This window comes from Atractosteus spatula, chromosome 23, assembly GCF_055471065.1.
Source record: "Atractosteus spatula isolate fAtrSpa1 chromosome 23, fAtrSpa1.hap1, whole genome shotgun sequence".
Lineage (NCBI taxonomy): Eukaryota > Metazoa > Chordata > Actinopteri > Semionotiformes > Lepisosteidae > Atractosteus > Atractosteus spatula.
The window spans coordinates 16,312,088-16,325,936 of record NC_142728.1 but is presented as its reverse complement, the minus strand read 5'-3'; the positions used below and the strand labels follow the sequence as shown (position 1 = coordinate 16,325,936).

Genomic DNA, 13,849 nt, shown 5'->3' with positions numbered 1-13,849 from the left:
GAAAAACATCTCTGAGATCTCCTCCACCTGGTGTTCTGGTGGTTGTTTGTCTGGCTTCTGCTCCTGTTTCTGACAGCTTTCCAGGAATTCTAAGAACCCGCAGCTGCTTCGCTTGCATGACAACATCCTTCAGCGAGCTGTTTACCTGCAAGTGACAGGCTGTTATGTCTCCATTGCCATATTTTCCAATAGCCCTTTTGAGCTGTCTGCTTTGACACTACAGTGCACTCCATAACCACCTCCCCTCGTCTCTCAAAAAGCTGCTAATAGTTACAACCCACCGACTCACTCGTGCTGTCACCAGCTTTTCGTCCTCTTCCTCTCCCCTCTTTATTGCCTCTTTGCTCTTCACGTGTAATTTTGTAATGAATGCTTTATTTTGTTTCACTTTCCTTGTTTGTTGTTTTTATTCTGAAGTCCAGACAAAGAAAAATCAAAGGGGCTTTTTGAATGATGAAACACGGGCTGACATTTACCTTGAGCCCGTCTGTTATGCCTTTAATTAACACTGTTGCGTTAAACATGTTTTGTGCTTCTCTCTTCCTCAAATGCTCCCAAATTCAAAAACTTGCTCTGTTTTTCAGGTATCTCTAAGCGTTTTAAAACATTTAAATGCATTTAGTTGGTGCACTCCCTGTCTTGAATAAATTAGCTTAAGATATCCATCAGAAACAAATTTCAGCTCCATCTGAGCTTTTATTCTTGAAAATCATTCACAAATTGTGCAGAGGTGACTCTTTCCCATCACTCAGCCCTACAAACACACTATATCCTGTGAATTTCTGTGAACACGATCTGTTGCTACAACTGCTTTATAATTGAACTTGGTACACCCACAAGTGCTGTGCTGAGTATGTTAGCAGGAATCCAGAATAGCAGTAAATACTGTACCTTTGAAAAAGGAAATTCCACACACAGTACTTTAAAGGAGCAACGACTGCTGAACTTGATCTTTATCACAGATTTTCCAGCAGTTTGTAATAATATTAATATAGTATAACATGTCATTCAAACTTGCCAAAATGGATGAAGAATGCTCCAAGGAGCTGTTAGATGATTGGCTGAGCAATGAGAGTCAGTGTTTCACTCTCATGCTGAGGACTTTTCCATAAACAATTTAAAGCACACAGTAACTCTTTCAAATCCAATATTGCCTTCTTAAAATTTAGTACCTTTTTTTACTGCACAAAATCCCACGTCTGCTGGCTGGCAGTCTTGCTGCAGTCTTCTGGAGCTGAACTGTGCTTAGCCCTCACAGTGGCTGTTTTCTGTCTTCACAACATGTTATAAAACGTAATAATTGTTTCTTTCTCTAGTGGTGGAGCCTACACTTGGCAGTTTGTCTGTGTCTAACATTACCGCAGAAAGCTTCCGAATCTCCTGGAATGACACAGAAGGGGATTTTGAAGGGTTTGTCTTGGAGATCATAGATTCCAGCAGGCTGACGGAGCCTATGGAATTTAACCTGTCCCACAATGCTCTGTTCACTGATATCGCGGGGCTCAGGCCCAGCACTGACTATGTAGCCTACCTGTATGGGGTTCTGCAGGGGGTCAGAACCCCTGCGATGAGTACCGTGGCCACAACAGGTATTGTTGTCCCTCTCTTTTCGTTATAGTCTGTCAGCCTGTCTTGACATAGCTTTCTCTGGGGAAAAGGTGGGGGCAGTTCGCAATCTGCTGTGCACTGGCAATTTTTTTAAAATGTTTTTCTGAGTTTTGTACACGTATATATTTACATTATTGCTCATCAGCATAAACCTCTCTTAATTATTTTTTACTTTAATTTCACATTTCATTTCCACAATTATCCTCTGTTAGAGGCCAAGAATCTCCTTTGTCTTGAGCAGGAGTCTTGCAGATTAATATTTTTTTCCCCCGTCTTGATACTGAGTTGGTTTGGCTGAATTAATAAGCTTTCCACAGGGCTTTCCAAAAAGGAAAGCTTCATTATATTAGAAACGAGCTATCTCCCTAAACAACCACTTTTTGCTAAGGGTATGTTTACACTCAGCCATCAGTATGTAGAGAACAGAGTATAAATATCCCGTTCATGTGCATGTGCAAGCATTCCCATAGTGTATACATTTCAGATTTATTGCATGGTGTGTATATCCTTAACTAGTGTGTAGGCTTGCCCTAATTGCCTCTGTAGTTTGTTTTCAATCCATTGATCCCCATCAAAAACTCCTGCTAGATGTACTCAGTTTTCAGTAATTTCCTCCTTCTGTGGCAGTGCACGATGGCACCTGCTAAGTGTGCAGTTTGTACTGTGAAACTCTGTGGTTGTTCTACTGGGGAATGGGACATTTAACATTGGTGGGGGGGGGAGGGGAGCAGTTAACAGTGGCAAAGAGCAGTAGTGAGGACTGAGTTGCTGGGGAGCATCTTGTGTTGGGGGATTGGCACTGCATGTGCAGGAGGCTGGCAGCAGTTGCTCTGAGATGGGTCTTTACAAATCAATGCTGACTCTTTTCTCCTCTGTAGCTGCAGAACCTGACTTGGCCAGGCTAGTTGTTTCTAACGTTACCTCTGAAAGCCTGTTGCTCTCTTGGACGACGAGAGAAAGGGCTTTTGATAACTTTGTTGTAGAGATCAGAGAGTCTGCTTTGCCCTCACAGGCAAGGGGGCTGACAGTGCCCAGCTGGGCGCGCTCCACAGTCCTTTCCAATCTGAAGAGCGACACACAGTACAATATTAAATTGTATGGCAGCTCTGGCAGCCAGAACACACTGCCCTTAATGGCCTTAGCAACTACAGGTAAAGTAACTCCTTTTATTGATTTAATCAAATTTCACCTTCTTCCTTTTGTCATCAGTGGGTGTATGATCAGTCTGCCCCATGTTAATTGTTTAGAACAAACATGGCAATAGATTCTGGTCTAACAAAACACACTGTGGGCATAGAGGGTAGAGTTTTAAAAAATTAAAAAAGACTTGCCATGCAGAAACAAAAAATTGACTTTAATTTATTGTGCATTTTAGAATTTAAGCAGCCTGTTTTTGCTAAATCAGTTCCCTTTTCAGAACAAAGCTGCAGTGAATTAGCGGGAGAGTTTTGGTTTAAAACATTTATATTTCAGTGGACTTTTAAAATAAATTCCTCGTGTGTTTTTGTTGATTGCTCTGAAGAGAAATACTTTAAATATTTTTCTGCCTACCCTAAGACCGCCCTTTCCCAACCCCCAAAAAAAACAAATGGATTTTCTTTCACTCAGAGCCAGAGCCTCAGCTGGGCAACCTAGCCGTGTCAGATATAAGCCCAGACACCTTCACTCTGACCTGGAACACAACTGCAGGGGCGTTTGAGGGCTTTGTCGTCCGTGTCACAGACGCCGACTCTCTGTACGACCCCCTGGAGCTCACTGTGGCTGGAGAGGCCCGCAGCGCCAGGGTCACTGACCTGGTGGATGCCACGGGCTATAACATTACCCTGCATGGCCTGGCCCTGGGGCGGCGCAGAGCTGCACTGTCTGCCTTCGCTGTGACAGGTACTGCGTAACTCGCCCACAACTCTCATCAGCACGCGCGGCCGTGCAGCTCGGCGCTACGGCGCAGCAGGGTGCACAACGTGAGAATAGGAGAAGGACATAGGGAGGGTTAAGACCGAGAGGAGGCCTTTCAGTCTTGCTTGACTGGTGATTTTCACTCTGGAGCTGGGAAAGTTTATGTATAAATGCACGGCGATTGCATCCTGCCCTTTTTGATGCGCGAAAAACCAAGGCTCGCCTTCTGCATACATTGCAGATTTCCACATTTCTAATAGTTAACCATCAAGAGGAGGGAAAAAAGTTTCCCCCACCCCCCAAATCTCGGCTTGCTTGAACTCTGCTGCCTCGTAGGGGTTCTTTGGTATGTGCTGCCGGTCTCTGTTTCTCAGCGTCTGGTTCCCTTCATCCTAAACACGCATGCACCTTGTTCCCAAGATGCTGAGGAAACCTCTGTGGACTCCAATGTGCTCATCACGCTATGCCTGCCTTTTGTATGCCCAGTGGGGAGCAAGCTCGATGAGTCTCGTCACATTCTTCAGCAGATAATTCCAGAAACCCCAATCTTAGGGACCTCTGCTGTTGGCGAAAACCACTGTGCCTTCACTTCACTGCACAAACACTTTTTTTTTTATGCTAGAAGCAGTTTTATTTTCCGGAGTCGGTACTCTTTCGTTTGGACGCAGTGGGTGGCAGCACTTCTCAGGGCAGCAGTCAGTCCTGCCCACTGCCAAGTCAGGACAGGCTCAACTGGGAGACAAGGAAGAAACAGCCTTCACTGTAGTAACAGAATGCCAAAGCTCAAAGCTGTGTTTTAGAGCCAGCTTTGCCAGTAGTGGTGCTCAAAGATTAACAGTGTTAAAAGATTGTATTAACCCTATTTCACTTTAGATTATATTACCCCATTTGAGCGGTAGAGGTCACTGGGCTGAACGTGTCTTCAGCTGAGGGTTTGATCGCAGGAGAGCCCTCGACGCCAGTCAGCCCCCCCCCCCCACCCCGCGCTCCGGTGTGGGTTCTGCGTGCGGGTCGGCCACGAGGGGGCGGGTCTGCAGCTGCTTCGTGTCAGCGCTCGGGTCCGTTTTCCTGCGCCCACCTGGCGGAGTCGGAGCGCTCCTAATGAGAAGCGACAGCCCTGGAGGCTTCCTCCGCCCTGCTCTCGGCGCGGCCGATCTGTCTGCTGCAGTGCCCAGAGAGGCTCTCGCGTTGCACAAGCTTCGGATTTAAAAAAATAACCTGTTAGTGGTCAGGGAGATCTGCATCAGAGAAAGCTGGATTTTGACTATGAGTGAAAAGAGCTTTGTTGAGGACACGATTACCCTGCGGCAATATTACTCTCCTTATGTATTTTTTTTCCGAGAACTCTGTCCGTGGTTTGGTAGAAATATCCACTCCAGTCCTGTTTTTAGAACAATCACTCTGCAGTTTCAGTGTCAGCTTAAATTTTGTGGTAGCCCACCTCAATTTTGCAGAGTCCCTGTGAAGCCCTCCCATGCCAAATTTTCTTCTATCCCACTGGGGTGCGTCTTCAATCGATTTCATTGTGGACATGCCAACAGCAGACCCCAGCAAAGGAGCGCTTTCTCTCTCTAGCCGGCTAGAGACCGCAGCTCCATTCCTGCCGCTTCAGCACATTCCTGTCAGCCTCTCCAGGCCCGTCGGCATCTCCAGCTCCGGCCCTCGGGATCAAAGACGTTCCCGGGGCTTGCCTCTAACTAGCGCCTAAACGTCTTATCGCCTTTTCACTCCTTTGCTTTGCTTTGAAAACAGCCACATTTTGGGGGGGGGCTTTAGGAACTTACCAGTTTCTCGATGATATTATTAATAGTAATGAATTCCTAGAAGTCTCTAGCCTGTCAGCTTCCCTCCATCCCAAGGATGAGAGGTGGAAAGCACAGATATGCCAGAGAGTTGGCATCTCTGGGTACCGCAGTGCTGTCATGAGGCCTGTGGGCTGCCTCTCTCATGCTTTTCCATGCCTTCATTCCACGCATTCTAGGGCCTGAGAGGTGGTGACAGTTTGGTACTGTAGAATGTATTCTTTCCGTATGTTTTGGTAATGTGAACATTGTTCTTTTTTTAAATGATTGGTTTATTTATGCCATTGTTTGTTTTGTTGACATGACTGTTTAGGTTTACTACACAGTTTAGAACAGATGCAGGAGTAAGCTTCCCAGAAAAAAAAACCCCAGCAAAACCCAGGACTCGTACCCCTGCCTAGTTTATGAGAGCAAAGTTTGCGATAGGACAGAGGTGTGCTGGAAAAATAAAGAACATTCGGAGCCTGAAGACCGTCTTGTTGAACACAGAGCCCTGCATTCCAGCCTGTGTATTACCCACGTGTGGGCCCGAGATGAAGTGTGAGGCCGTGCCGCCCCAGGGCGGTGTTCTGTGTGTTTACAGAGCTGGTGTGGTTTGTATTATCATGATCTTCTGTGTAGTTGCACATCTTGGCACACAGTCACATAGAGACATGCATGAACACATGTGCATCTTCTTCACATGTGTCTTTGCATATAATTTTAATTATTCATGTAATGCTCACAGAGTTTGGTTAATACAGAGCTGCGCGATCTTGTGTCCTCACGATAGGGAAGTGATTCTCCTGCAGTAGTCGAAACAAGATAGGTCCCTTGCTGTATGCGTGTTTTGCAATCACTGCATTCCTCAATCTGTGTTCTCACGTGCACTTGTTTCTCCCCCTTTCCAAAAAAACCCCCCAAAACAATCCCTGCCGTGTCCATAGCGGAGTTGCCCAAAGTGGAAAACCTAAACATTTCGGACGTGAACCCGTACGGGTTCCGGGTGTCCTGGACGGCGAGGAACGGGAGCCGGCCCGATGGGTTTGACCACTTTTTCATGGTGGTCACGGACTTGGGCCGGCTGCTGGAGCCCCAGGAGTTCAGGGTGCCGGGCAGCCAGCGGTCCTGGGATGTGTCCGGGCTGATCACTGGCATAGGCTATGAGATCAGCCTCACGGGCGTGGCTGGGTCCGGGCTGCGCTCCAGGCCGGTGACAGCAGTGGCTGTGACAGGTACACACACACACCACACCTGCAGGCCGCAGCCTGGGCTCTCCAGCAGCTGTGCACAGCTGCCACAAGCACAAACGGGCAACGGGGTTGAGCCTGAAAAATTGGAGACATTTAAGTACACATGGAATATGTGGAAGAGGGAAAGTCAATTTATGATGGGGATTGGCTTTTAAACATGAAATTTGAAAACATCTAAGTTAAATACGCAATTGCCCATCCCTTTTTCTTTATGCATGCTGGCCACATGCTGACAGGATGGGGAGAGTGATTTTGGCAGCAGGCCTGGCATTTTGCACCCGTTACTGGAGAGCCCCCAACACTCTGGTCTACCTCCTACGCTCTCTCCTTCCTTGGAACATTTGGATTTTTTCCTCCTCTAGTTTTTTTTTTTTTTACAGATTTTGCTTGTACTGTGTCTTGCAATTTCTTTCAGAAATGCCATGCTGCTCTTTTCCTTCTCCCATCCAAATATGGCCAAGCGACGCGTTTGACATATTTTTGCTGTGTTTTCCTTTGGAGTGTAGACTCATCTAGAATCCACAGTAACTCGATCCCTTGCCTCCTCACAGGGCGTCCAGGGCTGTATTGAAGTTGTCTCTTGACTGCCACCATGATCAATCTGTTATTGCCTTTTGTCGACTGTAAAGAGGGAAACACAGTAATGTGCACCTGAAGCATGAACTTACACTTTCTGCTTGGGATTATTTTTGTGTTAACTGTTTTTCTATTTATTTCATTTTAATGCCCAGATGCATGGGGGTGGAGGTTTCACACTGTTTTTTCTCAGAAGCAATTTTGAGAAAAGTCAGAATGTGTTAAGAGACAGAGAGGACACAGCTGCATTCGGTGTACAGCACTTGTCAGGCTCAAACTGAGCATCTGCTACTGAGGTGCAGGAATTGGGCCCTGGTTTCAGACAGGCACAGTTCCAGAGCGTTTTTTACATCCAAGACAGAAACATCCAGATAAAACGAAGACTGTCTATGTGTTTACATTCTACTGAGAACTTGCTGTGCCTTATTGGGGAAAAATATCAAATGCACTGTGATGCCTTACTCGCTCCCCTGTTCCTCTGCTAATGTGTTAATGCATTGTGACAAATTCGAGGCTGTTGTGAGGCTCCATTAACCAGCTTTCTTCCCTGTGCTAACTGCGACCAGTCGCCCCTGCGTGCTGGTCAATAACTGAGAGCCAGTGGTCATTACATCTCCATCATCATCACCATCATCATCATCCTTTGGAATGGCCCTCAACAACCAAAACAAAAACATCTACAAAAAAAAAACACTCCTCTTGCTTCCCTTGTCGTCCAGAAGCGGAGCCCGAAGTGGACCACCTCCTCGTCTCCGACGTGACTTCAGACAGCTTCCGCCTCTCCTGGACCGCGGACGAGGACGTCTTCGATAGGTTCATTATTAAAGTTAGGGACTCCAGAAAGCAGGCGCACCCGCAGGAGCTGAGCGCCTCCGGGGAGGAGAGAACCAGAGACGTAACGGGCCTCTCGGGGGGCACCGAGTACGAAGTCGAGCTGTATGGCGTGGCCCTGGGGAGGCGCTCGCAGCCCATTCATGGTGTGGCCCGAACAGGTACTTCTCCCAGCAGCCGGCAGCGCCCCCGCGCCCCTCTGCGCTGGTGAACGGGAGCAGAGGAGCCGTCTCTCCCCGCTGTTGCCGTTTCTAATCTCTCAAAAGCTCTCTTGTCGTACCGTGCTGTCGCAGTCTTGGCTTCGATCCAGAGGAGCATGAGAAGGTGTGTCTGTGAGGTACTTCCAGTCATCAGCAGCCATTTTACACCTCCCATGCTTTCATATCTTCCCATTACTTGACAAGACACTGGGCTGTACTCGTTGTTTCCTCCCAGCCGTTCGGGGTTTTTGAGGCCTTCATCTGCGTTATGACTAAGTTCAGAGTACTTGGTGCAAGATAAAAAGTGTATTTTAAGTCGGGTGGACATACAAATCCTCATCTTACATCAGTGTTGTGTAACACACAGGATATGAAGTTAACTTTTTCTTTTTTGACCTTGAGCATCTGCCCCTGTATATCTGTGAATGCCTTTCAGGGGAATGGAGTGACTGTTCATCCTCGTCTTCGGTAGTGTAATTGACACAAACCTAAAGTGGGGCAAACGAGCATTTCGGAGTTCAATTCAAAGCTCTCTGTTGGCTTTACCCCAAGTAGAACATTAAGCTTTTGCCAGTGAGAAGTATGGTACATGGTATAAACACTTTAATAAAAGGAGAAAGAAAGCTTTGCTGAAAGTGATGAGCTGAGAGTATACAAGCAAAAGGAGCTCATGCTGAACTGAAAGATTTAGAAGCGGCTGGGTTGTCACTAGCGATCTGAATAACAATTGCTCTTGTTTTCTTATCGGTGTGTCTTATCGATTTTCTTAATCTGACATTCACAGCTACTGTTGGGGATATGCCAGCAGCCATCATATCACTGTCACTACACCTTCTCTGTGCGCATAAGTCAGTTTGACTGCCTGGCTGTCATCCGCGTCTGTGAATATCTGTCCAACAGAAAGCAGCTGTTGCTCCAAAGGGGCCTGAAATAACTCATTAGCCAGTACTCCCTTCTAGGGAGTAATTCTCAAGAGAGTAGCTTGTCATCTCTTCTTACAGCATGCTTTCTTTTCTGCCCTACATTTTTGTGACTCCTCACCTCTGCTGCATAGTTGTGAAAAAAGCAAAGACCCGATAATTTTCTCAAGGGGAAGATCTTGCTTGTGTGTGTCTCATCCCCAAGAACCTTCTCTTGCACGCCTTAAAGAGCCGAGTTTTCTTTTCGAGTGATGCTGGAAGTTGAGGTGGATGTTCTTCCTGTTTCTCCCTGGTCTGCAGTTTGTGGCTCTGCTCTCCCTCATCTCCCACTGTTCTCATGGCTTTGATTTATCTGCGTTTCTGCTTTCAGGGAGTCTTACGAGACTCTGAGGGTCCTTTTGAGCTGCAGTGAAGAGTCTGAAAAGGACGCGCTCTGCTGCCAGGAGGGGGGTTTGCTGTGTCTTTCTCTCTTTGCTCTGGTTCTAAGACTGTGCTGCCATTTCTCCACACTGTTGAAAAGGAGGGGGGGTCAGTGACCCTCACCATTCCACAAGTGTCCGCAATGAGTCCTGGTGCGCTCAGACCCTTCCTTTTTCTGCAGGACAGCATTACTGGCTTCTCGGAAAGGGGGGTCCTTCACAAATGCCGCGAGGAGCCGCGTTTCGGAAGGGGGTGGTGGGAAAACAGGCTCCGGAATGCCCTGCCAAGCTGCAGACACGATTATTGATTCTCTCCTTTCTCTTCTGTCTTGTTTGGTCTGTCTTTCTCCGAATGCGTCCTCAGGCCTGGGAGCCCCGAAGGGCCTGCGTTTCTCTGACGTGACGGACACCACGGCCACTGTGCACTGGACCGTCCCTCGCACCCGGGTGGACAGCTACCGAGTCTCCTACGTGCCCACACAGGGAGGTCAGTGCCCTGACAGTGCCAGGCACATGGAGTAGGGATGCAGATAATGGACTGGAGTTATTTTGCATCATGCAAATGTCTTAAAAGCCCATATCATCCCTATCCAAGTCAGCAACTTACCTTAATTGGGACTAAAATCTTGTACAATTAGCAAGCAGATTAAACCCCAGTGAGTTGGTGAAAAGATGCTCAGTTCCTGGAGGCGACGGTCACCCAGGAGAAGAGGTGACGGCTTTGTAAGCAGTGTGAACTGCAAATGTGAGGAACATCACTGCAAACCCTAGAGTTTCCCTTGAACACTTAAATGAATAACATCTGGAAAGATCCTGGAGATCTCGATATATAATCCTTCTTTTCCCAGTTCATCTCCCTGTGGCTCACAGGGAGCGTAGCTCCTGTATCAGTGGGCACGGCTGCCCCCTAGTGGTGTGTAAAGGCTATAGTGCGGACAGTACTGCTCTGTGTTAGTGTAGGTACAGGATACATGCAGCACACATAAGATCTGCTTATTGAAAAACAAGGTAATAATGTTTTTGTCTAAAAGCTGTAAGCATCATGTTGTATTTTAATGTAGCTATTTGCATTTGTATTTCACTGCTTCATATTAGTATAGTTACTAGTCACTCTGTACAGAAATCTCTCTCATTGCATTTCTTTGTGTTCTGCACTCAGGAACCCCCCAGACAGTGGCAGTGGACGGATCCAGCTCAAAAACTGTCCTGGCCAAGCTGACCCCCGGTGTGACCTATGAAGCCACCATCATCTCAGTCAAGGGGCTGGAGGAGAGTGACCCTGCCTCTGACGTGGTCACCACGGGTCAGTCACACGCAGCCCTCAGACAGCTGGGGAGTGGGCATGTTTTTGAATGGTTCTTGTATTTGCTAGTTTCTCATCGTGTTTTTAAGTGCAGCTGCGATGAGAACTAATACTGAAATTGCCATATCATATCACCCTGCAACCCACAACTTGCAGCCCACTGAAGCCCAGCAGCTGTGAGCCTGGTCAGTACCTGGAGGGAGACCTCCTGGGAAAGCTAAGGTCCCTGCTGGAACACCTAGAGGTGTTAGCGGGGCCAGCAGGGGGCGCTCACCCTGCGGTCTGTGTGGGTCCTAATGCCCCAGTGTAGTGATGGGGAGACTACACTGTAAAAATGCACTGTCCTGTGAGTGAGATGTAAAACTGAGGTTCAGAGTCTGTGGTCATTGAAAATCCCTGGGTGTTTCTTGAAAATAGTAGGGGTGTTACCCAGGTGTCCTGGCCAAATATCCCCTTTGGCCTTTACCCATCATGGCCTCCTAATAATCCCCATCACTGAACTGGCTTCATCACTCTGCTCTCCTCCCCACTGAGAGCTGGTGTGTGGGGGCTGCACACTGGTGGTGGTGGAGGGGATCCCTATTACCTGTAAAGCTCTTTGAGTGGAGTATCCAGAATAACATACATGTAATTATATATTAATAATTATTATTGCAAGTGGCGACTGATATTGAAGCACAGCGCATCGAGCTTGATCGTGCCTTTCTTCCCCACCAGCTCTGGACAAACCCCGCGGCCTCACCGCCATCAACATCACCGACTCGGAGGGTCTGCTGCTGTGGCAGCCAGCCATCGCCACTGTGGAGGGATACGTCATCACATACAGCGCTGACAATGGTACCCCACCAGCCCCGTGCTGCCTGTACCGCACACTGCTTCATGCTCTTGTGGCCAGCTCTCAAAGGGGGTTTAAATAGCAGCACCAGGGAACCTACCGTCTGGAGGGACAGGGTGCTGTGTTCTTGTGTAATATTCCTGCTCCAGAGCCGGGCACTGGAGTTTTTACTGCAGCTCAGAGCCGGGATTGTAACTTGTCTGGTGCTGCAGGCTAATCTGAAGTGCATTCAGGGTGAAAATCTGCACACGGTATTTTATAAGTCATTCAAGTCTGGGCCTCAGAGCCAGAAAAAAGTGTGCCAAATCATAGGGGCTGTAAATTGTGCAAGATGGATGATACATTTATCAAGGTTGAGGTTTTGTGGAGCCTTGTCTGATTGAGACTCATTGAAAAAAAAAGTGCTTCTAAATTCTGAACTATTTCTTATGTGCCTGGAGATTTTGCAATTATAGTGTCAGATTCACATGACAGACTGTAAGTCAATTCCTGTACATAACTCCATCTCTGGAGCCTCAAAAATCACAGATGCCTCGTGGAAGATTTAAACCCACCATTGTAAGAAGTCAGAACGCATGGCGAGTTTAGTGTGCTCGTCTCGGTGCCGGCCAGGGTTCAGTGTTTGACGTCTCATTTCTCCGCAGTGGCCCCTGTGGTGGAGAGAGTGTCTGGCAACACCGTGGAGTTTCACATGACCAGCCTGCACCCTGCCACCCTCTACACTGTCCGGGTCTACGCCGTGAGGGGCAGCCAGCAGAGTGCTGCCACCACCACCGAGTTCACCACTGGTGAGCGCCCCCCACTGCCACACACATGTATAGACACTGGCAGGGCCCCCCTGCTGCACTGTGGTACATTGAAGCTGAGCGCTTGATCGTTAGACAGTTGCATTTTCTCCATCTGCCTGGAGTTCTGGACCCTGGGCCCAGACACTGCGGTGCAGTTAGAGTGAGGCTGTCCTAATTCTGTGGCTTCGAGGATCTGCTCTAATCTAGGTGGCTCTGGGAGGATGTCTGTGATCATTTCTTCCATAGTGCTGTCACTCTAAGTGTCACGACTCTGCTAGACCTTGTCCTCACATTCCCTGCATCCTGTTTCCTTTATAGCTGAGCTGTCATTGTGCTGGAACAACTTTTTTAAGTTGTATTCAGCTTTGTGTTTTTCTCAAGGGGCAATGTGATGTATCCAAAACAAATGTACACGAGAAAGGTCTAATGGGCAAAAGACCAGTTCAGTGACGAGTCTGGTACCAGCTGTGAGGAGCGAGACTGGTGTACTCCAATCTCACTGTTCAGCGATTGCAGGTTGATTATCTTAGCACTGTTTGAACAAGGGACTGGGGCACTGCTGGAACCTGATACTTCCAGGGCCTCCGTATCACAGTTCATTCTGCAAAAGGAATTACCATTCCTGTGATGAATACTGCAGGGCTGCCTCTGCTCCTCTCAGTCCTGTCCTCTGTGCCCTCAGCCCTGGACGCCCCTCGAGATCTGACCTCCAGCAATGTGCAGACAGACAGCGCCGTGCTGACATGGAGACCGCCCCGAGCCACCATCACCGGCTACATCCTGCGCTTCGAGTCCTCAGATGGCCAAGTCAGGGTACGAACAACCCCTTCACTATGCAATGGACATAAAGGACTTAAAGACACAGCTCAATTTTTCCTCCAGCACTGAGGAAAGCGTTGCCAAGACAGCTCTGTACAGTGTCCAACATAGGTGTGACAGCAAGAGCACCATTAATCAAGATTTATATATTTCATCTTATTTATTATGCTAGTTTCACAGGGATGTTGGTAATGTGCTCAACAAGATTCAGAGTGCCTCACAAAAAATGAAATGTCCAAGTATTTATCTTTTGCTTCTCCTCTCCCAATAGGAAGTTGTCCTGGGCCCCACAACCACCTCCTATAACATGGCCCAGCTGAGTGCGTCCACCCAGTACACTGTCAGTCTGCAGGCCATCTCTGGGCCGGAGCGCAGCCCCTTCATCTACACCGTCTTCACCACCAGTGAGTCCCCCCACTGTCCCCCCTAACTCCATGCACTCCTGGACTTTTTAGCCTGGGCTGTTAGGTGCCCATCATTTTCAGTCTTGGACTAAGTCAGTTTCACTTGCATCAAACTGCACCTGTGGTGTAACAAAGGGAATGGGTGGTGTTTATTTCAGATTATCCAGCAATAGTCTGTTGTCTAGTTCCATGCAGAGTATTTTTGTGAGTCAGGCC

The 13,849-nt window shown here is 47.9% G+C and overlaps 1 protein-coding gene across 3 annotated transcripts in view; it reads left to right on the top strand.

Moving 5' to 3' along the window:
- The window catches only part of LOC148816297 (tenascin-like), a 52,502-nt gene that overhangs the window by 34,207 nt on the left and 4,446 nt on the right, over nucleotides 1-13,849 (top strand). Inside the window, exons 14-24 of one of the 3 annotated variants that reach the window (XM_088940622.1) lie at nucleotides 1,317-1,589; nucleotides 2,487-2,759; nucleotides 3,217-3,489; nucleotides 6,233-6,520; nucleotides 7,834-8,106; nucleotides 9,849-9,971; nucleotides 10,644-10,787; nucleotides 11,505-11,624; nucleotides 12,267-12,410; nucleotides 13,093-13,223; nucleotides 13,501-13,633. In XM_088940622.1, coding sequence (XP_088796748.1) covers nucleotides 1,317-1,589; nucleotides 2,487-2,759; nucleotides 3,217-3,489; nucleotides 6,233-6,520; nucleotides 7,834-8,106; nucleotides 9,849-9,971; nucleotides 10,644-10,787; nucleotides 11,505-11,624; nucleotides 12,267-12,410; nucleotides 13,093-13,223; nucleotides 13,501-13,633 — 2,175 coding nt within the window. The remainder of the gene's footprint in view (nucleotides 1-1,316; nucleotides 1,590-2,486; nucleotides 2,760-3,216; nucleotides 3,490-6,232; nucleotides 6,521-7,833; nucleotides 8,107-9,848; nucleotides 9,972-10,643; nucleotides 10,788-11,504; nucleotides 11,625-12,266; nucleotides 12,411-13,092; nucleotides 13,224-13,500; nucleotides 13,634-13,849) is intronic. The other 2 variants (XM_088940620.1, XM_088940621.1) reach the window with 2 other exon arrangements.